Here is a 27,679-nt window from a genome sequence, read left to right as displayed (position 1 = left end):
TATACATACACATGTAAATATTGTGTAATGAAACTCTTATTTTTTGGCGGGATCAGCAAAACTTGGAAGAAGGTAATTTTTAAGAGAAAAAATCGTAGAAAATATATGAAATGATGTGAATTTATAATGTGTTTATGCATCTTAATTCTGCAGAAATTATATAATAGTCAGTTGTATATGTATAGATTATCGAGCTTTCTACCTATCGATATTTTACGATATCCATACGTAAAAAACCCGATAATCTGTTTCTTGTTATTTTACTATTCGTTTAACCCTTCTTTAAACAGTTTTTTTTTCTTATCAAGCGTTGGTACTCATATTTTTATGTTAAACAAAAAATTAGTTAGAATTAAAACGTTGATTAATCTTATTGAACTTTATGATAAGGTTCCTTGACACAAATATGCAGGTGATCTTGATTTATGACTTGCTTTTGTTTTTTAATACAAACAAATTCCTTTTTTCATAAGAAAAAACATTATAATTTTTTTATTTTTCATTTATGTCATCATTTATTTACTGTTTCCCAGATTGAGGGTCCGTACCTAACAAATAAAGTATGAGCCGTATTCAGTACAATATTTCAGAAATTTCTGTTTTCAATGCTCTAGAGCTTCGTATTTATTTGGCTTTTTAACTGTAATAGAAGGAAACCAATAGTTAACAACACAGTATCTAATGAGTATTGTAGTTACTGAAATCAGACTCAAAGTACATTACGTGGTGTTATGAAATCTTGCCGTCCTGAAATATCGAAGGCTGTATTCGGTGTGGATTGCATACTGAAAAGTTATAAATAGTTCAGGCTAACACAATCTTGTGCAATGCCTAAATTAAATTTACATTGAATAAAACAAATGAAACAAAAGAAACAAATTAGTCTTGTTTAAATAGGCGAATTGATATTTATATAAAGAAAATACCAGACACAAATGACAAAATAACAATAGTAGGTTCATACCATTTACCCAAAAGTTTGTTGAGACAAAACAAAATATAAGTGTAGAGTACTTCCTAAACGGTTTATTAAGCTTTATTAATGACAATAACGCGTACAAATGTTGTGAATTTTTTTTAGAAATTTATTATATCTATAATCTAGCATGGTACACAGATGTCTTTTCAGTAGCGAAAGCATTACATTTATTGAAATCTGAGACATTACTGCATACATTTGATTTAATGTATTTGTCTGTTGTTTGCCAAAAAAAAAAACAAATATACGATCGTTTTTATTTCATAAAGATTTTTTTTGCAGTTACAATGACTATCCCTTTTACAGACGAAGAGACATTGAAAACCAGCGACTGCGGAGTTCAAAAGAATAACGAACATACTGATTATGAATTATACTACTCTACGTGCGACTGTCACCCAATCGCATGTGCTTTATTAGATATAGACACTTCAATACATTCATACGAAAAATCCAAGAATAGTCTATTGGTTTTGTATACATTGGCATTGTTCATTACTCTAATTGTAAAATGTGTATTCAATGCTTTTATTCATAAAACCATGATTGGAAAATGTGGTCACAACATGAAAGTTAAAGTAAAATGGAAGAGATCTCTGAAGATGGAAGAACCATATTTTGGACATAAATGGCTGCTCGATAACATAGTAATACCGATTCGAAATATACCAAAGTCTATTATTCAAACTATGCCGTTCCTGCCCCAAGATTTTCGTATTTTCTTAAAAGACGAGAAGAAATCGCAAAGTATGCAATTTGAAGGTGCACGATTCTCTACATTTTCAACATTTCCTGAAATACCGGGAATATATGCAACTAGGTTAGCGGAAGCTGGGTTCTTTTATTCCGGGTATGATGATGAAGTTGTTTGCTACAGCTGCGGAGTAACGCACAAAAACTGGAAACGTTACGATTCACCGTTTGAGATTCACAAACAAATATCTCCAAGTTGCTCCTTTTTGTTAGACATAAAACCAGTACGAGATGAAGCTACTCATATGTCAGGTGCTTGTGGGCGTAATGAAATTGAATCAAATAACAAGGAATCTATTTCAAATGATAGAAGTTATCAAACATCTTCTAAATCAAAGAATGAAAAACGCGAGAGCAGAGAGTATAATTCCACGTGTTCAAATCAAATAAGTTCTGGCAACGTAAACAACATGAGAACGGAAGGTACTCCTGTCGCCACCAGTTATTCAACAAATGACACACACAGTTTAATCAGAATTCCTGAATTCTATGCGCACACACAACATGCAATATTAAATGCATCAGGAAGCATATCACAAGATGTATATACAAGATCTACGTCGAAAAACAATCTAAGTGAATCAGCAGCGTTAGGAGTATGTCTTGATAAACCAAAGTATCCAAAATACGCCATAAGATCAGTAAGACTTGATTCATTTAGTCATTGGCCGCAACATTTGACACAGTCTCCAGAAGAAATGGTTACAGCAGGGTTCTTTTTCACAGGTAAAATTTTTATTTTTTTGTGGACAAAGTAAAAAAAAAAAAAAATGAAATATAAATAATTTTGATTAAATTTTGTCTGGTAATTCTGTCCTTTTTTAAAATCTCAAACTGCTGACATAATACAATGTAGACAAACGACACATGTCTTTTATTATTAATCCATTCTTATACACATCACACCAAATGTAGTGAAAGCAAAGATTTCATCTGTAATCATGAGATGCATGTGTAGCGGAACATTACTATACCAGATATTCTAAAATGTCAAAATGTTGTAAATTCAAAGAGCTATATTTTGCATTCTTTCAAGTTACAGAAAATTTTCAAATCTCCTCCTTTTCTTTGCTTCTGAATATCAAAAAAATTCAGTATTATGGACATCATGACTTACACAAATCTTAGAGAAACAAAAATGTTTTGTTGAATTGCCTATGATTTTAAGAGGAAAACTGATCAAAGATTTTTTTCTGAGTAAATCGAATGACTAAAGGTTTTATTTTATTTACTAAAGGAACAGACGACCATTGCCGATGCTTTTTCTGTGGTGGTGGTTTAAGGAGCTGGGAACCAGGTGATCAGCCATGGATAGAACATGCCCGCTGGTACCAGAAGTGTACTTTTTTACTGCAGTGTAAAGGAGAAAAATTTATAGAAGATGTTCAAATGAATAGAATTTTACCAAATGAGGTATACTGCTTATTTCGTTGCATGTAAAAGCTGAAACAAAGTTTTGCATAAAAATTACAAATGAACTCAGCTCATATGTAGGTATTTGAACTAAGGTCATATGTAGGTATTTGAACTGATGTCATATGTAGGTAATTTCCAACATATTCCGCATAAGCTTGGTGATATACAGATATATGTCTTAAATTGATTTTTTTTAATTTCTGTTCACATATTTAAATTTGCAAAAAATCATATGCGTTCGTTTTATCTAGTGCAATATCTACATATGCATTCAATGAATTGAAAGATGACAACCATATGCATGCAATAGTTCATTAGTGAACTAATCAGTGTTAAGTTGTGCTCTCATTGGCTTAAAGAAGACCAATCAAACAATTCTCGGTTTGAACTTTTAATGCATATACACTATTATATTTATTGACATTGATTTATAATGTTAGTTTCAATGTTTGCATCTACCAGTTGAATCTCGTCATCCTTAACTCTTTATCTCGAAATTATTGTTCTATCAAACTCCTGATATTTCAAAATTCCTGTTACGTGTATCTTAAATTGTGTCAGTCATATATAGTCAGCTTTATAATATCGAAAATGTATGTGTATTGCGTTCAAATCTAGTGCAGATACGAACAATACTCTAATAAAATAGACTATATCTTATAGAATGAGAATAATTGGCATCCAAATTCGTCAGGAGAAACAAGAATTCCGGTTACGAAGCCTGTTGAATACAGTAATCATCCAGCTGTAATGGCGGTTGCAGATTTTGGATATGATGAACGTGTGGTAAAGAAGGCTTATGATTCGCTACAAAAATCAGGATCGACAGGTATATAACAGTACTGTCAATTCAAAATTTTCTTACATGTTTTTATTTTCAAATTATGACTATAAATTAAGAAAAAAATAAATTATGAACATTCCTGGTTAATCAAGAAAAGCGCTGCGGAAGAACACATGTATTGTTTTTATCTATAAGACAATCCCTAGGGACATTTCAGACAAAATAATCCAAATGTTTTATTTAACTCGTAATTTCATTTTTAGGCGTTAAAATATATTTCTTTTAAGAATAAAACTATCTTGTTAAAGGTCTCTTTTGGTCATATAGCCCATAACGTTTCAACTTATTTATACATATCTCGCATTTAAACAATTGTGTTTGAGCGTTAATAGTGAAGGTTAATTCCGAAAAGCACTCCGAACGCACGAAATTTGAAAAGAGTTTTTTTTTCACTTGAAAATACAGTCTTTATTAAGAACGTTTAGTCCAGAATTTCACATCTTCATTTATATGTTATAAAGTAAACTACTTTTAATTTGTTATGATTCAATATATTTTGCCTGAAACCCGTTGAGTATAAATTTTACAAAACCCGGTTTATATTTCAGAGATTACTGGAACACTTCTGCTTGAAGCGATATTCCAACTTGAAGAAAATGGCAGAAATAACGAGTCAACAAATTCAATAGAAACGGGACGACAACCTGTCAATGATACGCAAGAGACAAACGAAGACAACTTAAAAGAGGCAAATGAAAATAAATCTACTAAAGAAACGACATGTAATCCTGATCTTGAACGTAAATATACAACTATTTGATTAACAGATACATTATTTCCATCGTAGATATTAAGTATTTTATACGCGATTTATTTCACCAGAACACAAATGAGACCATTAATAAATGAACGTTTGATGCCGATAAAAGTGCTTCTGATGTCAGACGTAATACTATCCTTAATCAGCTACGCTCGATACAAACAGGTTTAGGAATAATATTTGATAGTACGGTTTTAAACAGCAAAGCCAAAAGAATCTGAGGTTAACTCTTTCTGATGGATTTAAAGCGTACGTTTCAATAGAAATAGCAACAATTATCTTATTTAGAAATTGAATATTACCTTTCCGATGGTTTTATCAAATCATGCAAGTACCGTAGCACTCGGGGACTGGCAATTATAGATTCCACCACAGCAACAAGTGTGTTACGATATTTCTCCTCTCGAGACAGTTAAATTTTAATATCTAAAGCGCGAGGCTTGCCGAGCTTTTTAAATAATTAAAATTTAACTGTTGAGAGTGGAGAAATATCGTAATACACGAGTTATAGTGGTGGAATCTGTTCCTCTAATGATTTTTATCCTTCCTTTTCAAAGATTAGCAGAAAGTTGTGTTCTTTATATGTGACGACATCATACATGGTCGCCATTTTTCATGACGTCACAATAGGAAATTCAGAAGAAACCAAGAACATATGACGTCATAATTAAATTTCGACCAATTGTTTGCCGAGAACAGATATTTCACTAGTGAGGGGAATAATTTTTTCACATTCGGTTGGGAAATGTGAAAATAGTGAAAAAAATTAGAGAAACCACCAGCACCGCTGACGACCCTGTTGAAAAAAAATAAACGAAATTAATTTCTTTTTTTACCGGACGTCTACAAAAGTTGAATTTGTTTTACCTTCAAAAGCCAAATTTGGAAATAAATTTCATGAAATGGATCAAACAATAGATTAATATCATAACTTTTGATATGTTTTATAATATGATATTGACTTTAGTGGATTATTCAGTGATCTGTTTCAAATTATATTTCAGTGTCGATAAGAAGCTTAGAAGAAGAAAATCAAAACCTGAAAGATCAACAGACATGTAAAATATGTCTAGACGAACCAATAGCCATAGTTTTTCTTCCATGTGGTCATCTAGCTGCCTGCACAAACTGTGCGCCTGCGCTTAGGAGATGTCCAATTTGTAGAGCATTCATAAAAGGAACCGTAAAGGCTATTTTGAGCTAACAAATGTGAAATTATTGATTTTTTATTGATGAAATTTAAAATATATTTCATAATATAGAAACATCAAAGTATATACTTAGTTTTGTTGTTTTTATTTCTGCGTTGGTATTCATTTTTGTTTCCCTCTCTTATTTCATATTGTTAGAAATCTGAAAGTAGACTGAAGTCAGATCAAACCTCGTCATGTATAAAATAAATGCAAATTAAAACATGCTGAAACACAGTAAATACCACCAATTTGAATTTGACAGTTGTAGAAAATTAATCCTACATTTCATTGCAGTAAAAAATTTCTAAGTCATACACATATACCTTGGGACCATTCTTTTTTTATTTGGTGTTTCTTTAAAATATTTTGGAAACTTGAGGTGAAATTTAGGTTTTACCTATGGACTTTTTGAATAAAATTGAGAATGGAAACCTTCATGGAGTCAGTAAACTTTTATATGAATAGTTCATTCAGCTTGAACACTTCAATTACTCATTTATTATCACATTTTTGCATAAATTGGGTATAGCTACCCCAAAATTTTGATTTATTAGCCTAAAAGTTGAATTTTGGAGAAATGAGAGGTATACATTGACCAAAAGGGCCTTATACTGAAGACAAAGAGGTCTGTTAGTGGTATTTATCATCTTAGAGTCATCCTGTGTATCATATTCAACTGTTTGTATGCAGATGATATGAATGTTTTATCATTAATTGGTCCACACTATATTCTATCATGATGCGGCTTGATTTGGATTTTTCGAAGAAATTTTGCTCAAATCGCTGTAGATGTCGTCTTACATTATACTTGATTTCTCTCAAACTATTGAACTGACTATGACAAAACTTGACAGTAATGTTTTAAATAACCAGTATTACTAAGGAAAAAAATCACATTTAGATTATTCAACAACAAGGTCTTCTTTAGGTGTAATACCACCAAATTAAAGTACGTCACATCCGGTTTCATACGAAAAAGGGTCGAAAAAAATATTCCCTTGAATTTGACAGTTGTAGGAAGTTAATCCTACATTATATTGCAGTAAAAAATTTCTAAGTCATAAACATATATCTTGGGTGTTTCAAAGCACCATTTTTTTTAATTGGTGTTTCTATAAACAGGAAAAAAGGGGTGAAAATTTGATTGGTTTACAACCGGTGATGGTAATTATCTTATATGCAATGAAATGTTATGTGCAATTTTCACGGTAGTACTGGACAGGATAAAACTTTACTCATGACAAGTAGTTCTTTATTTGAAACAAAGATAAATTCTCAACATTTTTTTGAAAATTGCCTATTTAACAAAGACTAATAGGAGAAAAATAATGGTGGTATTACTCCTAAATGGGAAGCTGCACATGCACCTTAGACCTTGTAATGTACTCTCATTTGTTAAAATGTCAAGCTAGTTCAGTTAAATATTGCAAAAATGAAATATTCTGATTAGATTGAGTCTCAAAAACACATTTTAAGAGAAAATTGCCTTGAAATAGGGCTCTACTATGAATATTAGTAGACAGAGCAAGCCATATTTAGTGTTTTTTTGGGAGCTTTTTCTTACTTTTTATCCTTATTTCCTATATTTTGCTAAAAAGGAAAACGTTTTCCTTTAGTTAGTAATACTATAATATACAGCTATAAGTGAATGAATTTTTGAAGCAGTAACAACAAATTATAAATACAAGTTATAAATATTTTCATGCGTCAGAAGCGCTTTTCTGGATTTACCTCAAGCAGGAACGCTTAAAGCCGAATATTAGAAAGGTATTTCTTTAATAACCTTCATCGGGTACGCCAATATTTTGTTTCTCGAAACAGTAAAACGTGTTCGAGTATAAAAAGGTGGAACAAGAAATTATCTGAACTTCCATCCTTTTTTTCTGACCAGTCCCACACATCTCTTCTTCCTATAAAAACAAAAAACATGTGTTTGAGGATCCTAACATACAACCGTTTTGATTGAAAATATGTCACATCTAAGAGCTTTTTTACATTTTAACGAAAGAACGTTAAGGAAGCATGTATTGCATTCCCACTATAACAATAACAGTGTATGTTTAATCCGATAAAACGACATTCTTTTCTAAATAAAATTTATCATTAAATATTTAAGCATATCAAAACTCAATTACGCACTTAAGATTTGAAAATAAAGAAAATAGTATAAAGTACACTTACGTCCGATACGTTGCTTATGATAACCGTGATTACACACATTTGCACGGGAATTGTTCAATATAACAATAAGAAGCATGCATTTTGCTTAATGTTTACACCATTACTATTTTTAAGACATTCTTGGAGTATGATGCTCTAAATTTAAAGTCAAAATTCACAAGTCTTTGGCTTAGATGTAGAGACACATCGGGTGCGCCTCACTCCTTAATCCTCCAATGAGCTCTAATTATTGATCAGCTTATTATAGATCTTGATTTGTTCATTTACATACACAATATTACATCAGAATGTACATAAAAAAAAAAACCACATAAACAATACTGCACTATATACATTCTGATACTGATGATTTTAAAACAGTAAACATTTTTGGCACAAGACACAATTACACGATGAAAGAAAGATTACGAGAATATCTACAAGACTTATAAAACGAGCCCAACAATAATTTTGGGTGTTAGTGTTTACCATTTTTGGGGATTTTGTATATTTAGAGTTAAGGAAGTTTAGGGTTTGTTTTTTATTTTTCTAATTTTTTTTTGGAAAGGGGGGGTCCAATATATTTGCCTTGTTACTTTCTTAGATTAAATAATGGAAAGATGTAATTGTTTTTGGGGGTGGGGAAGTGATTTTGAACAATCTCTAATTCTTGTGGGAACTTCTTTTGAAGAACATCGAAGTCCCATGACTATCATGATTACGATTACGTAAACATATCATATGTAAATAAAGGATCCTTTAAACGGATCATACGTATGATTCGTCAACCGTACGTACCTTTTGTTAAATTGTAAGAAAGCTCTATTTAGACGTGTATATATAAATATATATAATTAAGTCTAAATTGAAAACAACGTTCAAATCTATGATAGCGTTGGATAAAAACCGCAATTTTTATACGTGTGCACACAAAACAAATTTCTTCGTAGAGGGGTCTACAGCACAAATTTTTTTTTCCAAAAGACCAAAAAAGTGAAAAAGTATATCTAAACAAAACGCATTTGACTAACAGGTCGACCAACGGATGTTCTTAAACCCTGCTGACTGCCATTGGCGATTGCCAAATAAACGGATCACAAGATGTAACAAAATGGATCTTTATTATTAATCTAATACCAAACAGAAAACAATAAACTTGCGGAAAAGTTGGTATACCGCAAACATGAGGTGCTAAAAATTTGTACACCATATCCGGATTTCGACAATTAATGTCTCTTCAGTGATGTTAGGAATCGAAACGGTATTTGGAAGGACATATCATTTACCTCAATTTATAATAGACTCTTGAATTTTGAAAAGTCGAAATAGGATGAACGGATCATATAAACCCGAAGGCAAATATAATGCAAGCCCAAACCAAAATTTAAAGTAAAAATAAGTCTAAATAGAAAACAACGTTCAAACCTATGATTGCGTTGGATAAATATATATGATTATATGCAATAACAACAAACTTTTCTTCATATACATTTATTGTGTACAGTATCGATTTTAATAACGATCCAACACCTTCGTTAGAAAAATCGTTGACTAATATCTAGACCTTTTATACATAAACATCCTTAACTATAATACACAATTTTCCCCGAGCCACCGGTACTGGCTTTGCGTAGGTCCAAAAACCTTAAAGACTTGCTAGTGAGGAATGTGTATTCGTCCTAACCAGGCCTTTCGTCAACATGCCCTCACAAGGGATGTGGAAACAAAGGATATCTGACTTGCAAAGCAAATACTGCATACCCCAGACTTACAACGGTCACTCAACTGGTACTAACTACACCACATTTTGCACTGATACTTGCAAGACTTTATAAAGTGTATTTTACTACAGTGTAAATTTGGTAAACAGTAAGTTGGTAAGTCAGAACGATGGTCGTAATTTATTATATGCATAAACAGACCTATTTAATTGCATATTCATATACAGTCCTATTCTATTGTATGCATACACAGACCGATTTCCAACATAAAAGACGTACGTTGTTAAAGGAAGTGAACATCATATCATGTTGATGATGAATATACAGATCGATTTTATTGTATGCATATACAGACCTGTTTTATTGTATGCATATACAAACCTATTTCATTGTAAATGCATATACAGACCTAATTTATTGTATGCATATTACAGATAAATAAGAAGATGTTGTATGAGTGCAAAATGAGACAACTATCCATCCAAGTCAAAATGTGTAAAAAGTAAACAATTATAGGTCAAAGTACGGCCTTCAACACGGAGCCTTGGCTCACACCGAACAGCTAGAGAGGTGCTTTGTAAAAGGAAGTGAACATGGTATCATGTTGATGATGCATATATAGACCTATTTCATTTTACGCATATACACTGGCAAAAATGCCACACATGTGTACATGCGTGACACATGCGTTTCACATGTGTGTCACACGCATGTGAAAGAGACGTTTCATGCCACGCATGTGACACATGTGTGAAAAACACATGTGATACGCATGATACACACATGTGATCATGCGTTTCACATGTGAATCACATGCGTAAGGAAATACACCTGTGATACATGCGTGATTACTACATGTAAAAGGCATGGTGCCTGTATTAAATATTTTTCAAAATGTCCTCCTATTTGTCCAATTACCATGATTGTTGACATGTTTCTCAGTTCTCATGTGAATTACATGCAATTTCTAACACATTTTTCTAACACATGCGTTATACATGTGTTTTCTCTATATATACACAGGCAAAATGAAATTAAGGTGAATTGAGCATCAATCACACAAATTCACAGTATTTGAGCATATTTTAGATAAGTTAATGCTAATCTAGTACACATTCTATTTTGATATATAAATATTCTTCTTGGTCTTGACTATGTGTTCATACTTCCATTATATTTTACTTTCTTGATCCTAAACAATACAAAAAATATTTATCTATCAACTCCCAACTCACAATATCTCCAATGCAAGAGATAAGATGCAATAAAACAAAGAAGGCAAGCAAATATCCAGGTCACCTTAGTTCACTCCTAGAATTTTTTCGGTTATGTTCAAGTCTCAATACTTTTTTTAAAAGTCATGTAAGGATTGGTGATTCATTTATAGAATATGTATGCACTAATATATATTTCATTTTTAATATGTATGTACAAGTCATTTTGTGGTTATCAGCCATGAGACAATCCAATCCCATTATGGAAATAGTTTTACTTGCAAAAGATGCCAATTTTTCTTTTGAAAGTTTTGAAGAAAAAAAGTATTTCACCCTGCCACATATTCCTGTGCCTGTTTCAAGCCAGGAACCTTTTCAGTGGTTGTCTAAGTCTCATCCTAATAAAAAAAAATATATAAAGAATTTGGTGTTGATGGCAGCTCTTTGATTGGTATAGACTCTGGTTAATTAAGTAGATCATGACATTGTTTAGACACCTGTTCATTGTTGAGGACTGTATGTTAGCACCTTAATGCCTTTCATGTGTTTTTGTTGTGTAGCTGTCTGATTTATTTATACCTCATATCTCATTGTATTAATAAACTGAAATAGAAAGTTCTGTGAAATATATTTTGATATACCATATTGAAAGTCTTGCTGTTATTTACAACCATTTCCTTCTTATTTCATATATCTATTTCAGTTTTTCATTTAACACCAATCTTAAGGTTAAGGCAAAAAGAAAACAAATGTTGACAAACAACAGGCATATACCATTAGAAGATCTCAAAGTTTGGCTGCACAATAAACTAAAAATTCTTGTTATTTCAAATATTTATATAAAAATCAGTTTAAAACATGCATTTTCCATTTTTAGACTGTAATTGTCATGTTGGCACAATAATTTGAATTTGAATTGTATTATATTCTGAGAGTACTTGTGGTTGAAAAAATATACACGATATTTAATTCCATGTGTTTTAGATTTCTTGAATACACTACTCCCATATAATGACTACATGTCTGTTAGTAATGTTAAGAGTTCTCTCCTGCATGTAATTGCTGTAATTGCTATTTGTACCCAAGGCTTCCTTCATACATTTGCACTTATCCTTCTAAGATGTTGCTTGAATGATAAAATCCTGTAATACATTATCAGCCATCAGACTCTTGGAATACAGTTGCTGTAATAAAAAAAATAAACTGTAATCACAGAGATATGTCTTGCTTTTTAGTAATTTCGATAATGCAAATGTTGAAATTAAAATAGCAACACTTTAACATGTAAGATTTGCAAATATTCAAAGTCAATGAACCATGACTAAAGGTACATGGCTAAACAATCTCCATGGAAATTAGATGTGCCAATGCTAATACAACGCATACCAAATACCATTGACTTATCATAAGTAGTTCCCTTTAAAAAACCTAAACACAAACTAATACATGTAAACTAAGAAAATTTTAAAGTCAATAAACGATAACTGAGGGGGGGGGGGGGAAATAATCTCCATGGTAATGAGATGTGCCAATGCTAATACAATTGCATACCAAATATCATTGACTTACCACTAGTGGTTTCCCATAAGCCGACCTAATCACAAACTAATACATGAAAACTAAGCAAAAGTTTCAAAGTCAATAGACCATGACTGAGGGGGCAGGGCCAAATAATCTTCATGGAAATGAGATATGCCAATGCGTATTTAACTGCATACCAATTATCATGAACTTACCACAAGTGGTTCCCCATAAACTGACCTAGTCAAAAACTAATACATGAAAACTAAGCAAAAATTTAAAAGTCAATAGACCATGACTGAGAGGGTGGGGCCAAATAATCTCCATGGAAATGAGATATGCCAATGCTTATACAACTGCATACCAATCATAATTAACTTACCACTAGTGGTTCTCCATAAACTGACCTAATCACAAACTAATACATGAAGACTAAGCAAGAATTTCAAATTAAGTCAATAAACCATAACTGAGGGGGCGGGGCCAAATAATCTCCATGGTAATGAGATGTGCCAATACTAATACAACTGCATACCAAATATCTTCGACTTACTACTTGTGGTTCACTATAAACTAGACCTAATCACAAACTAATACATTGTTGACGCCGCTGTCGTCACCAACGCCAGAAACAGCATACCTATGCCTCGCTTTTTGACTCCGTCAAGCGAGACAAAAACAGCATATATTTTTTGTAAAACATACATCAAATATTGGATTACCAATCAGGCAAAAAATGATAACATCAATTTAATCTCCAATGATTTACCAAACTTACATATATATATATATATATATATCGTGTGAACAACTGGAGTGGAATATAATAGTTGTTGTTTATCATATTTATTTTTCGTTTAATGTCTTTTACGTAAATTGGAATTGTATTACATCTGTAATTTCAAGACCTTTTATAGCTTGCTAGATGCAGTATCAGTTTTGCTCATTGTTGAAAGCTGTTCATACAGTGATCTATAGTTGCTAACATTCAGTCATTTGGACTCTGGTGGATAGTTGTCTCATTGGCAATAATACTACATATTCTCATTTTTATCAACATAAATTACCGTAATAATGAAAACTAACTCTATTCATGCATGTGTACTACACATTACCTGTATATATAATATATACTAGAATACTCCGGGACATCATGGTGTTGTGACTGAAGCAAAGTACCGTAGCCTTATTTTTAGCCTGAATTTTAAGATTTTTCGTTTTGTCATCTAATAATGTCATGCTGGTCATTAGGTGCACAGTTTTCTCTGCTTTCAAAATCTTTCTTTTTGAACCCTTCGACCCAGAACTTGTTTATTATCTGTAGTAATAATTATGTGGAAAACAAATGGCCCTGGAATGGTGTAATTTTTAATCAACACCATTGTCCTATATATATAAGTTATAAATAAAGTTGAATTCTTTGAATCGTCATTTTTATGTCATGCCGGCTCACAAATTGGACCTTGTTATTTTAGTATTATAGATCTAGATTACTAAGTGCTTGTAGAAACACAATTCCTCATTTTTCAAGCCCCTTTCTTACATGTCTTAACCTCATTTAAATTACAATACCAACTAAAAGCTCCAAGGAGCCTGTGTCGCTCACCTGATATTTTTTTATTTTACAATTGATGCATGAAATAATGCAACCGATATACTTTTGCTTTAGTTTCAAAGATATAAGTCAAAAACTGCATTATTCCCCCTATGTTCTATTTTTAAACTAGATACCCTAATGCTTATTATGGCCAAGTTTGGTTAAATTTGTCTCAGTTGTTTCAGGAAAAGACTTTTGTAAAAGATTACAAAAATTTACGAAAAAATTGTTAAATTTGACTTTAAAGTGCAATAACTCCTTATGGGTTCAATTGACCATTTTGATCCTGTTGACTTATTTGTGAATCTTATTTTGCTGAACATTATTGCTGTTTACAGTTTATCTCTATTATAATGTTCAAGATAATAACCAATAAATTGCTTTGCCGAGCGCAGCTGGATATGACCACAGAGGTCCAACCCTGAACAGTTGGGGCAAATATGAACACAATATTCGCGCTTGATACAGGTCTGAATTTGGATTGCAATTCAATATTTGACACATAATAGGTTTCTGACACAGAATAACTGTAGTCAAAGAACTTAGAATTGGTTATATGATTTGAATTTATATTCAAAATTTTGCTTTTGTGTAATACACTATGCTGTTGCGAATTGACTTCCATCCCCTTTTAAAAAAAAAAAATAAATTTGAAGGATTTTCTTTTTGATTTTGAGTTCTGAAATCTTGAGGAAAAAAAATTGTCCCTCCCCCCCCTTTTTCCAAAAAAAAAAAACTTTCCCTCAGTTATGGTCATAATTTCAATTCAAATTTCCAAGATGTATTTGAATTACCTCCCTTACACTGTAATTTGTACTTAAGTAATTGTCCATTAACCAGGACACCCTTGTTTTTTCTCACTTTTTTGCCCCCAATTCCTAAAGGGTTTGAGCCATAACCCCCCAAAGCCAATCCTAACCATCCCTTTGTGGTATGGAAACTTGTAGTATAATTTCAGAGAGATCCATACACTGTTCCACAAGTTATTGTCATGAAACTAGAAAAATGCTTATTTGGGCCCCTAATTCCTAAACTGTTGGGACCATAACCCCCAAAATCAATCCCAACCTTCCTTTTGTGGTTATAAACCTTATGTTTAATTTTCATAGATTTCTATTTACTAATACTAAAGTTATTGTCCGGAAACCAAGTGTCTTTGGGCGACGACGACGACAACGTGATACCAATAATTTTTTGTGGTCGTATAAAAATTGAAAAAAAAATTCTTAAAATTACCAATTCAGGGGCAGCAACCCAACAACGGGTTGTCTGATGCGTCTGAAAATTCAACAGAGATAGATATTCACCTGATGAACATTTTTACCCCATGTCAGATTTGCTCTAAATGCTTTGGTTTCAAAGATAGAAGCCAAAAACTGCATTTTACCCCCATGTTCTATTTTTAGCAATATTGGCCATCTTGGTTGATGGCCAGGGTCAATGGATACATTTTTTAAAACTAGATACCCTAGGGATGATTTAGGCCAAGTTTGGTTTTATTTGGCCTAATAGTTTCAGAGAAGATTTTTGTAAAAGTTAACAGACGACGACGGACGCCAAGTGATGAGAAAATGATGCAATTAACAGCAAAAGTTGGCAAGACACTGGGTTCTGCGGAACCCTTACGATTTTTTTGAAATTGCCTTGGAATTCAGTATTTTTGTTATACCATTTGGAAATTAAATACTGTAACAAATACATACCAGTTACATTTATATATACTGTAGCTATAGGATCTCCTCAATATCTAATCCTGTTGTTAATTTCATTTAAACATATAATGTATATAGCTTCCCTTCCACTTACATCTGAGGAGCTAATTCTGAAAATTAAAATTCCTGTGATTATCATATAAAATCTTAACCTGATGCAGTCTGCTTTCCAATAAGAATAAATTAGGAATACAGTTATCCCTTGGCAAAGAGAGAGAAAACAAGTGATATTTTTATATTATAACCAATACTGCACATGGTAATTGGAACATCACTAGTTTTTTGGATTGGATTGTTGCTCACTTTGTCAGGATCTTTTACAGCTGACTATATACTGTAGAAACATTAATTTTCGTGGGGTTAAAATTTCGTGGTTTTGTCTCTTTACAAGATTTCATTTCGTGGTTTCCAGTAAATGGAAGTGATATTATATGTAGGTTAAATTTTCGTGGGGGTTTTAATTTCGTGGATATATTCTTTCCACGAAATAAACGAAATTAAATCCTCCACGAAAATTTCTGCTTTACAGTAGTATGGTTTTGTTCATTGTTGAAAGTCATACAGTGACCTAAATTTTTTTACATCCTCTTTGACTAATGGAATGTTTTCTCATTGACAATCCTACCATACATTGTAAGACCTTATTTATAAAATACTAAAAATTTCAATCTGTGACAATAACATTTTATGATTAAATAAGGTAATCTGATCAACATAATGAAGCAATTTTCAAAACACTCTGTCATTGTCTGACAGCGATCAAAGTAATTTTAACTTCTATGACAATGTACAATGATGTATATATGTGCAAGGCTCAAAACTAAGTATTACAACTAAATTCATACATATATCCATATACATTTACAAGGTACTTAAAAAATCAGCGAGACCGATGCATAAAATGTAGGTAAAAAAAAAATACTTTTGTTGGATCCTGCATCATAATTATTACAAGTTAATGAAGGCAAGTCATAATCATTGAGTACATGTACATTATATTTGAACTTAAAGTAAAGGATAATCTGATTAGTCTCTAATCAGTAATGAAGCCACACAACACTGTGTGATAACAGTGACATATAAGTCTCCCATAGATGCACATACTATTATTTTAGGTCTTTTGTATATATATGTTTAAGGTTACTTAGAATTGGCTGTTGACATACATGTACACATGGACTGTCAGGCATGGAGTCATTGGACCCTAGGTTACTCCAGTCCATTATTAGTCACTATCAATAGTCAACTCCTCTTTCCATTTGTTGTAATACAATGTACAGCTGAAAGGGAGAAAACAGTACTTTATCAATAGCATGTGGATGCAAGACTATAATAAGTATTCAAAGAGTTTTGCAAACAATTATCCATTTAGGAGAATTCTGTATTTACCTAGTGATGTGACAGTAAACAGTGGCGGATCCAGAACTTTTTATAACTAAAAGGGGGGGGGGGGGGCCACTCCAGTCATGCTTCAGTGATTCCCTATATAATCAACCAAATTTTTACCCCCCCCTGGATCCGCCTATGGTAAAATCAAGCTTAATGAAGGCCAAGCTTAAAATACAATACAGTTATCTACTTTCTAATGCAGCATATTAAAATAAATACCATTTAACATATATTTTGCATTGTCTTTAGCAACTAAACAATGTGACGTCATATGCATACTCATGATGTCAAACATAAAATTCTAGAAGTACATTTTATTTATACCTTTCGTACGCTTCAGAATGGTTTCAATGTTGACAAAAAAAATGGAGGACCTTTCACTGGACTGAAAATTTCAAATAGTCCAGGACCTTTCATTTTTTAATGCAAATTTTAACCCCTGCATGTAGACCAATTTGAAAACCTGGCCCAAAATAAATAGACAGCTGCACCATGAGCACATGATACACCAATCGCTTATTCAAAGAATAAAGTTCAATAACTTTTCAATGTCATAATCAGACATTCATGAAAAACTAAAGGGAGGTTATCTTAATAGATATAAACCAGTCACCAAAGTTTCATGATAACTGCTCAAAGCATTGTCTGAAATATGAAAATCCCCCTTTTTTATGAATAAAATCACATAACTCTGAAACATAAAATCTAAAATTAATAAAAACCAAAAGGGAGCTTATGACAATAAATATAAACAATTCACCAAAGTTTTATGAAAACTGCTGTAAGCATTTTTGAGTTATTGTCTGAAAACTGGAAAATCTCTCTTTTTTAAATGAATATAACCCCACAACTTGGAAACATAAAATCTTAAATTTATAAAAATCCAAAGGGAGCTCATGTCAATAGATACAAACAAGTCACAAAAGTTTCTTGCCATTTGGTGAACACATTTTGAGTTATTGTCCCAAAACTGGAAAATCCCCATTTAAAGTTTTTTAATGTTTTTTGGATATCAACAACTTTGTCAAACATACATGGAATTATGACATGGAATTAGTTATATCTGCACACAAGAACACACATTTGTATGTGTTTTTTCTGCATAAACATGTAATTCATAATTTATTAAAACTTCCGACATAGTCCCATTGTGCATCTCTTTTTTATGCCCTTGTTGTAACGGAGGGGGCATCAAGTTTTACACTTGTCTGTCTGTACATCCTTGCATACTTGCATTGAGAAATAGGTTTTATACCCTTTTGATATATTGAATATTTTGACATTACACAGTCATACTTTTCTTAAGACTGCATAAAATGACAAACTGTGAAACATTGTTACACTAAATCTGTTGAATGTAAACTGATAGATATTTTAGTTTGGGAAAACATGTTTTTTGCACCTTTTTTATTATAAGACCTATTGATGAATCCAGTCCTTTTTGGCTAATTTTGAAAGTTGGTTCTTATGTTGTTTGCTGTCTGCCATTACTGTATGTAGTTTATATTTTTCATCCTTGAAAGTTACTTTATTGTATTGATTTTTGTTCATTGTTTAAGGCTGTACATTGACCAGTAAATGTTTACATCTTTGTCCTTTGGTCTATTAATTGATAGTTGTCACATTGAGGATCATACCTCATCTTTTTATATTTATATGCTAGGTCATTGAAAAAGCTCCAAGGATACAACATAATTTAATTGTTATATATTTGCAAACTCATTCTGATAATGCAAAAACATAAATTGATTGACTTTTTTTCTTATTTTAATGTCCAGAGGCAAATATTTTATGTATTCTAAACGAGAACAACTTATCATGATCAATTAATAATATAGGCCAGTCTGACAATGCTTGTTTTAGACCCTTTTTGGTCTCTAATTCCTGAATGGTTTGGGCAAATACCCCCAAAATGAAACTTAACCTTCTACTTGTGGTACAATTTCATAGCAATTAATATACTTATAAACAAGTTATTGTCCTGAATTTAGAAAAATGCTTGATTTGGGCCTTTTTTGGCCCCTAATTCCTACACTGGTTGAACCATGACGCCAAAAATAATCCCAACCTTCCTTTTGTGGTATTGAACCTTTAAATCTAATTTCATAGACATTCATACACTTAAACTGAAGTTATTGTCCGGAAACCAAATGTCTTCGAACGAGTTGATAGCAATATACGACCTCAAAACTTTTTTGCTGTAGTATACAATATGGTTGTTCTTTTAAACATTTTCATAAATAATCTAAAAGAAATGTAGACCTGTTTGGGATTGCTTGCAATGCAATTTTCATTACATTAAACAATATATATTTCCACGGAATAACTTCTGTAAACCTAAATTTTAATAGCACTTACTTTCTAACTCATACATTTCAAAGTGACATTATTCCTGTATAAATTGCCAAATAAACGGATCACCGATGTAATAATAAATCTTAATTATAAATTTAATACTAAACAGAAAACAATGAACTTGCGGAAAAGATGGTATACCGCCAACAAAAGGTGCAAAGGTTTTATTTCTTGGTTTCCTTAAACTGACCTCATCATGAATATCAACATTTTTTTTACGACTATGCCTCTATTGAAAACAGCATGCCTAAGTCACAGCTTCATAACTGTTGTGGCTAGACAAAAAAGAACAAGCGATTAAGAGAGCTTTGAATGCAATTTTCTATAAAAATGACCTGTAAAAAAAAAAAATTTGTCACTTCTAACATGGATAATTTTCGAACTTGCCCACAACATTACAAGAATCAAACTTTTAAACTCTTTGACCTCAAACTTTTAAAAAAATCTTCGAAACTGCATGTACAGAGCCTGACAAGAAAAAATTATTCAAACATAGTTATCATTTTCATTACATACCTCTCATCACAAAATTATTCATTGACTACTGCTCCTCATATCCACATAAATCAATAGGACAATCTATGACTCCACTATATAATCTAGAAAGCAATGCCTCAAATGAATTCTGTCCTGTTGCTTAGCTTCTCCTACTTCTCAAAGTAATTGTAATTTCATTGAAAAAGCTAAAATAAATAATGTTTAATAAAATGAAGTTATAATACAATGTATCTGCCAAAATTGCCTTTAATATTTTGATCTGGCAAAATTGGCTTGCTTTGATCTTTTAAAACTAGACCAACAAACTTTCCCTGAAAAAAAAATGACTACAAAAAAGTATTTAATCATTTTATTAATGTTCTAATCCATCATATAAATTCCATATGACCCTTGAATGAAGGGATGAACAAAAGTGATTACATGTACAGTATATATTACAGGATCTCTGAATCTGTCATGATTTAAAATGCCAATCTTTGGGGATTAAGTTATTAATAATCATGATACTTTGAAATTTTAAGTCATTCAAAGTTGTTTAAATTACACCAAAAGTTGGACTATTTTATATAAGGTAGTATCTGAGAAATGGACTAAACCAGGCAAGGTTTGGTGGTAAATACATTGTACATGTACAATGTACTTTGTTTTTGGCTTTGAACTAGGTGTTAGTAACTGGGAGTACTCTCAGATCTGAACTTGGTCTTTTTTGTTGTGGGGATGTGTAAGTACCCACCACGTCTTGTGTGTGGTTTTGTTAGATGTCTTTCTACTTTGTATAGATCTGACGAGTTAAGCCCTTTTAACATCAATATACCAGGTTAGGAGGTGGGTTCGGCACCACAAACTACTAGTCTAGCCCCACCCCATCCTGTACATATTTGTATGTATGTGCCTGTCCCATGTCAGGAGTCTGTAATTCAGTGGTTCAGTTTGTCATTTGTTGCTGTGTATCATATTTTGTTTTTTTTGTTCTTTGTTTTGTATATAAATTAGTCTGCTAGTTTTCTTGTTTGAATTATTTTACAAATTTGTCATTTTCATTTGGGGTCTTTTATAGCTGACTATATGGTATGGGGTTTGCTCATTGTTGAAGGATGTACAGTGACCTCTAGTTGTTAACTTTGATGTCATTTGATCTCTGATGGAGAGTTGTCTTTTCTCATTAGTGTAAACAAGATTTTATTTTGAAAATAATAAGGTTATTTAAACATTACAATATGACAGTTTTATTAGGATTGGAAAACAAGTGAATTTTCACGGACTTTTACCAATTCCTCTCTTTTCTCATTGGCAATCATACCACATTTTCTTATTTTTATATTTACATTACGTACATGTAAAGTAGATCTTTCATCTTCTGGAGGTGTCCGATTCCTAAGTACATGTACAACAGGGGGCCCTAATTAACAGCATGATTTTGAGTCGGCTAAAAAACAATCAGATAGATTATGATACAATTAACAGGTTTCTTTGCAATTATTTTGCAAATAACTAAGCTAATGCAAGAATAAAGTTATTTTCCAATAAATACATAAATTAAATAATAGTAAATAATGAATCTACAATTATATTTTAAGAAGTGAAACATCATTTAAATTCAATAAATCATTGCCAAGAATCTGTCCGGTTTAAGGGAGATAACCCAATTTGAAAACAATTATTTGTATCGACAAGGACGATAACCCGTCCTCGCTCCATATGGGGTCACTTGCCAATTCGACATATGCGATAAGACGCACAATTAATGGGTTAAACACCCGCTGGTCTGTAAAGATAACTTCATTGAAAACCAATACCAGATGTTATCGATAAAATAATTTTGAATCATGTTTTCTGTATTTTGGTGTAGTTTGTAAAATTAATTGAAGGCCGGAGTTCCTAATCGATCTTTGTTGAAACCTGGGACTACTGAATTAGTGTATTAGTCCCAGTTGAAACATTGAAACGGCATGAGATGTTTTAACCAAATTGGTAAATGAAAAATGCATATAAATAAAAATAGATATTCTTATTCAAAATGAATTGAGCATCAAACTGACTGAAATGTAATTGAAATTTTAGTTCAACTATTTCACATATAATTGGCCGAAAAGCCGTTGTCTTACGGTTCTTTTTTATATATATATAAAAGGGGTACCTCGAGAATTCGGAATGTCTGTCATTTTATTTAATTTTAAACATCCATTGACAGTTCATAATTATTGAATTTAACAGTATACATTGAGTGAGGATAACAGCACAATTCCTCGAGTTAAATGAACTGTTGCTGGTTAATGTCTGTCATATTTGTTTTTCGTAAATTGTTTTTTTATAAAATAGGTCTTTAGTTTTCTCAATTGAATAGTTTCATATTTTTCATATTGGGGCCTTTTATAGCCGACTATACGGTATGCATTTTTCTCATTGTTGAAGGCCGTACGGTTGCCTATAATTGATTACGTCCACTTCATTTGAACTTTGGTGGATAGTTGTCTTATTGGCAATCATACCACATCTCTTTATTTTTATATGTATGTTGGATGTGTACTGGTAGATAATTTATCTTCAGATCGGTACTTTAGATCTTTTGTCTTCTGTAGATAATTTTTTCGTGCCTATCTGACAAGGAAGCCTTTTCCTACTAATTTCAACAGTTTGGTCTTGTGTTGTGCTTTTATACCACTGCCCTAGGTTCAGTGGGATTAAGATAGATTTGAGCACTTACAAGCATGTTTAACCCCGCCGCATGCCACGGTTTATAGTTCTGTTTTAAGTCAGGAACAAATTACTTGTGATTATGTGGTTGTCGTTTCTTGCTGTCTGAAATATTTATTTTCTTGTTGTTATTGTTTTAGCATAAACTAGTTCGTTGTTTTTTTCCCCGTTTTAATTGTTTCGACAATTAACATGAGATATGTCAAAACATGTATAACCCCGTCGCATTTTTGCGCCTATCCCAGGTCAGGAACCTCTAGCCTTTGTGTGTGTTTTTTTTAAATTTTGGTTCATTTATATGTTTCGGAGTTTGGTGTGGCGTTCTTTTCGCCGAACTAGTATACATTATTGTGTAGGGGCCAGCTGAAGCCCTCCTGCGGGTGCGGGATATTCTCGCCCTGCGTTGAAGACCCAATGGTGGCTTTAGGCTGTTTTCTGCTCTTTGGTCAGGTTGTTGTCTCTTTTAACACATTTCCCGTTTCAATTCTCAATTATATCCTACAAAGCTTACTATACGATATGGGTTTAGCTCTTTGATAAGAGGCCGTACAGTAACTTATAGTTGCATGCTTTCAACCACGTCCTTTTGTCTATGGTGACAAGTTGTCTCATTGCCAATTTTACCACATCGTCTTATTTTGTAAATCATTGTATTTACTTCTAAGTTAAACCAGAGCCATACATATAGCTCTGGTTAAACCATTATTTATGAAGGAACGGGGGGTTAAAAGCTTTTCATACATTATGATAGCCAAGTTATTCAGTTAAAGCTTACAGAACCCTCTATTATCTTGTATATACCCTGAAGCTGACATGTTAATTGTCATACATGTACAAGTACCTGTTCAAAGCTAACAATTTTTACCGTTTTGTGAAGAAATTATTGATTTTTTATTTAATATTGTTTCGATTCAATAAATTTTATTTGAGATGAAAAGCTAGTGATAAAAAATTGACAAAGGGAATTTAATAAAAAGTAGTTTTTTTTTGTTTTTTTTTTTTTTCATTTTATACACTTTTCGTTTTAATTATTTTTGTCATCAACATGTTCCTTTTTGACGGCGAATGTACAATTTGAGTAATGAATGAATTTCAAAACTTTTTAACGGGTCTTGAAAGGTGCAAACTTTCCAATTTATTGTGCGCACATATTATTATTCGTGTATTTAGTTTCAAGAAATTAAATAACAGAAACTCGGTTTGATGTAAAATATATTATTAGATTTCATCTTGCCGTATCAAGTGGTCGAATTCGTGAAGTATTCTAAATGGGTTTATTATGCACTCTTTAAAGTGCGACGAAATGGAATTGTTCTCCTATATGATTGTGTATTCAAATCGTGTTAAAATTGCCTCAAAAAATGATTATCTATTGATTGTCAAGAAAACGAGTCAGTTGTCTGATTGACAATCATACAACATCTTCTTCTTTTTTTTTTAAAATTAATGTGAATAGAAACCATTTAATGCCATTGAAAAAAAATATGATTGTGTATTGATAAAACATTCAGATGATCAAGCATTTATTTAAAGTAATGCGTTTTAGATTTTGATTGCATTCTAATGATATATTTATTAATTTTCGGTTATAACCACGTGAAAACAGGAACAAAAAATAACTTAAAATCTAATCATCTTCAACAAGGATTTGTATAGTGAGATATACAAATCCTTGTCTTTAATTATAAAAAACGTTAATTATAATTATATGGTGTTTTGCTATTCCGTCAACCCTAAATAAAGTTTATACATAATGTCGTTTACACTATATAACATTACTCTGGGAATATATTATGTCTCAGCATGACTGTATAAACACGATTGTATAACAATTTGTTATCTGTTTACACACAGGATGTGTCCTGTTGTCAAATAGAAATTGATAGAAAAAAAAACAAAAATCGCCTACTTTTAAATCAAATTTGGAGCAAGAAGAAAATAACCAATTTGAAAATAAACTACACCACGTTAAGCTTTAACTTTTCATCTGTTTCTTGGTCGCAGCAGCTAAGGTATATCATAAGTAAAAGTATTTAATTTATTTTTTCAAAGCTGACCACTCTTCCGAATAATGACATTTTCCTGTAAGAATAACGGCAAAAGTAAGCCATTTGACATCACTGTAAAAAATCAAAATTTGTTTACAAGAAGTTCAAACTTTATTTTAAAATAATCTATATCATTAAAAAGAAGACACATTGAGGATTCTAGGGATCGCAGCAGCTAAGAAAACCATTGAGAAGAAACTTGAATATCGTCTTGTAAAGATTATTTTCCATATAACTTCTATATAACGATTTTATCCATGTAGGGTATCTGAATTCACGCATGCGCAATATTGACCGGACTGATTCTTGACAATGATCATATATTAAATTTCAATTTTTTTTTTTAATTCTGGGTAGATAAGTTTTCATTTTTTTAAAGTACATGTAGGGTGAGTTGGTAGACCTTTATCTGTTTATAATATATTTATTATATATTATCATGATTATATTCATTTGGATTTTACCCAAGTTAGGCAAGTTGCCACTGTTGGCAGGAGTACATTGTATATTAAACAGGATTTAATCCTTTTCACAAGTGGGGCGATTTTTTTTTAATGTGGGGCAAGCAAGTTGGTATGAATGGAGCTACCACTTGATTTGGTGGGGGGGGGGGGGGGGGGGGCTAGGATGAAAATGTTATGAACAGTTATCCTGCATTGTTTTTAGTTGTAATATCTGTCCTGACAGTTTATTATTCATTCTTTTCGGTCCTTGCTTTTATTTTTTTACTCAAAACTCCTGTCCTCCATTTTTTTCAAATCCCGTCAAAGCCCCCTCTCCCATAATAATCAAATGGTAGCTCCCTAAACAAGAGTGGAGCGATTTTAAAATAATGGGGTGTTTTGGGGCGAGTTGACTTGCTTCCGTTTTTGCCAATCTTTGACTGATTTTCGGGTTTATACTAGTCCAAATAATTATGACGTCTTGCAAGGCTATTTTAATTTTTTTCTGGGACGCCTTCCTACGTTTTAATTTTTTTTCTGGGACGCCTTCCTACGTTTTTTTATGCATGACATGGATAAAGTCAAATGGTTTTTCGTGAAAAGTATAGCACTAGCATCTTCCTAAAAATGCGCATGATTATATTTACATTTCATTGCGCTTTCCAAGTACAATAAGTTGGTACGTAATCCATCAAAACGAAACACTTTCGTTGCGTTGACTTTCGTTCCCCGGATTCAGTTAATCGACAATGTAAGTTACTAACCCATTTCAATATATCTGTTTATAATAATTTTTTGATCCATCAGTTTGAAAAATCAAAGGTCTTTGTATCAACTATCTGACTATCTTTGTCCATTCTTTTAAAACATGAAATTATTCAGCAGCAGACGAGCGTCCATGGATTTTGCGTCATAGTATAAAAACGACAACGGTGAAAAGATTTCCGGGTTTCCGTATTCGACGCGCCAAGCTTTCGTACATTTACGTATATATATGAGAGTTAGTCTGGAATCAAGAATGGGGATTTAAATAAGGACACAAACAAAATATATAGATAGTTGAAAAGCAAAAATAAAGAAAGAAGGATCATAGAGAATAATTGAGTATACTTAATTATGAAGAATCATGCAAAGACATTATTCTCAGAGCATATACATGTCACTGGAAGAATTGAGAATAAATAAAAACTAAATAAAGAATATTCAATCATTTATATATTATTTATAACTCATTAACATTTTGTTCCATTCAGAATTAAATAACTCTGCTGAGGGGGGCATGGGAAGTTTGGAAAATTGACAAACGATAATTACTCTAAATTCTAATCAGAGGAGAATTAAATGTTAGACAGTTAGAGTGTAATAAATAAAATATAAACATATATTTTTCAAAATGATGTCACAGAAAACACAGATTTTTTTTTATTACTAATAAGATTCTGCAATTTGAGTATCTATGTCCAACAGATGTCAGTGAATTAGAAATTTTACTAATCTGATAGACGTTTAGTTAAGAATCTGTGACAAGTTCTTTTGTAATATTATTAGGAAATTGCCTACCGCCTCCTTGATTTAGAATTGCATACTCTTCAAGATTAAGGTAGCCTACACAAATAACAGCCAGTTTTGGACTTGATCTTTTTGTCCAAGGTTAAACAATATATTTTGTTTTATAATTTTCAACTCATGAACTATGCAAATATTTTTTACACTATCTCCTCATGATATTCGACGAAAAGCTCACCAGATCTTATCTCCACATGTTTGCCAATATGGCGAATCAAATCAAAGTTTTACTTACTTAATTTCAAGTTGGCAATTACATGTATATTCAAACCTAGGTTGCCACATGTTGAGCAGAAAGTTCCTAACTTTATCATTCACAATACTTGAGTTCACCCATGTATTTTGGAAGTTCGTGTTGCACATAAAGGCAGATTTAGAGCACCCTGCCCCTCCCCTTTTTGTGGCAAAAATTTGATCTATTATATCGGGAATCACTGATGCATGACTAGGGAGCCCCCCTCTTTAGCAGTCAGTGGGCCCCCTTAAGAAAATTTCTGGATCCGTCAATGGCACAATCTTTAGTTTTTATGTAATGTTAAGCCCAACGGGTTACTGGGAATTTCTGTACAGTATTTCATACCAAGGTTGTTTGGGTATCACAGTTTTAAAATGTTATCACCGTTGATCCAATAAACAAATCCTTGGTTGATCTATTCTTAAACAACTTCTTTCCAGTAGTACCCTCACAATGGTATTAATGACATTAATGCCTCCAACCTGGGACTATTATGGAGACTATTATACAATAGTCCCAGCTCCAACACTGATCATTGATATTTATGTTCCCCTTATAAATAGAATAGAGAAATTGAGGAC

The 27,679-nt window shown here is 32.1% G+C and overlaps 1 protein-coding gene and 1 long non-coding RNA gene across 7 annotated transcripts in view; one reads left to right on the top strand and one right to left on the bottom strand.

The window, feature by feature from the left end:
* LOC127713892 (baculoviral IAP repeat-containing protein 2-like) overlaps positions 1-6,027 on the top strand; it is a 69,371-nt gene extending 63,344 nt beyond the window's left edge. For 2 of the 3 annotated variants that reach the window (XM_052219876.1, XM_052219940.1), the window contains exons 2-6: positions 1,262-2,458; positions 2,970-3,145; positions 3,812-3,977; positions 4,541-4,732; positions 5,757-6,027. In XM_052219876.1, coding sequence (XP_052075836.1) covers positions 1,262-2,458; positions 2,970-3,145; positions 3,812-3,977; positions 4,541-4,732; positions 5,757-5,956 — 1,931 coding nt within the window. In that variant the 3' untranslated portion in view covers positions 5,957-6,027. The remainder of the gene's footprint in view (positions 1-1,261; positions 2,459-2,969; positions 3,146-3,811; positions 3,978-4,540; positions 4,733-5,756) is intronic. The other variant, XM_052220008.1, reaches the window with a different exon arrangement.
* A 5,829-nt stretch (positions 6,028-11,856) lies between these two features.
* Positions 11,857-26,329, bottom strand: LOC127714895 (uncharacterized). 4 transcript variants are annotated; one of them, XR_007988014.1, is made up of 6 exons: positions 26,062-26,329; positions 21,447-21,538; positions 20,131-20,297; positions 17,037-17,150; positions 15,862-15,980; positions 11,857-12,224 (listed from the first exon to the last, which is right to left on the bottom strand). It is a non-coding gene; the product is annotated as an uncharacterized LOC127714895 (long non-coding RNA). The 4 variants fall into 4 exon arrangements; XR_007988064.1 differs by lacking the exon at positions 26,062-26,329 and adding an exon at positions 25,945-26,055; XR_007988002.1 differs by lacking the exon at positions 26,062-26,329 and having other exon boundaries at positions 21,447-21,810.
* Between the last annotated feature and the right edge of the window lie 1,350 nt (positions 26,330-27,679).

This window comes from Mytilus californianus, unplaced genomic scaffold (genome assembly GCF_021869535.1).
Source record: "Mytilus californianus isolate M0D057914Y unplaced genomic scaffold, xbMytCali1.0.p SCAF_1, whole genome shotgun sequence".
Classification (NCBI taxonomy): domain Eukaryota; kingdom Metazoa; phylum Mollusca; class Bivalvia; order Mytilida; family Mytilidae; genus Mytilus; species Mytilus californianus.
Note: the sequence above shows the minus strand (reverse complement) of the source record. Positions and strands in the feature narration are given on the sequence as shown.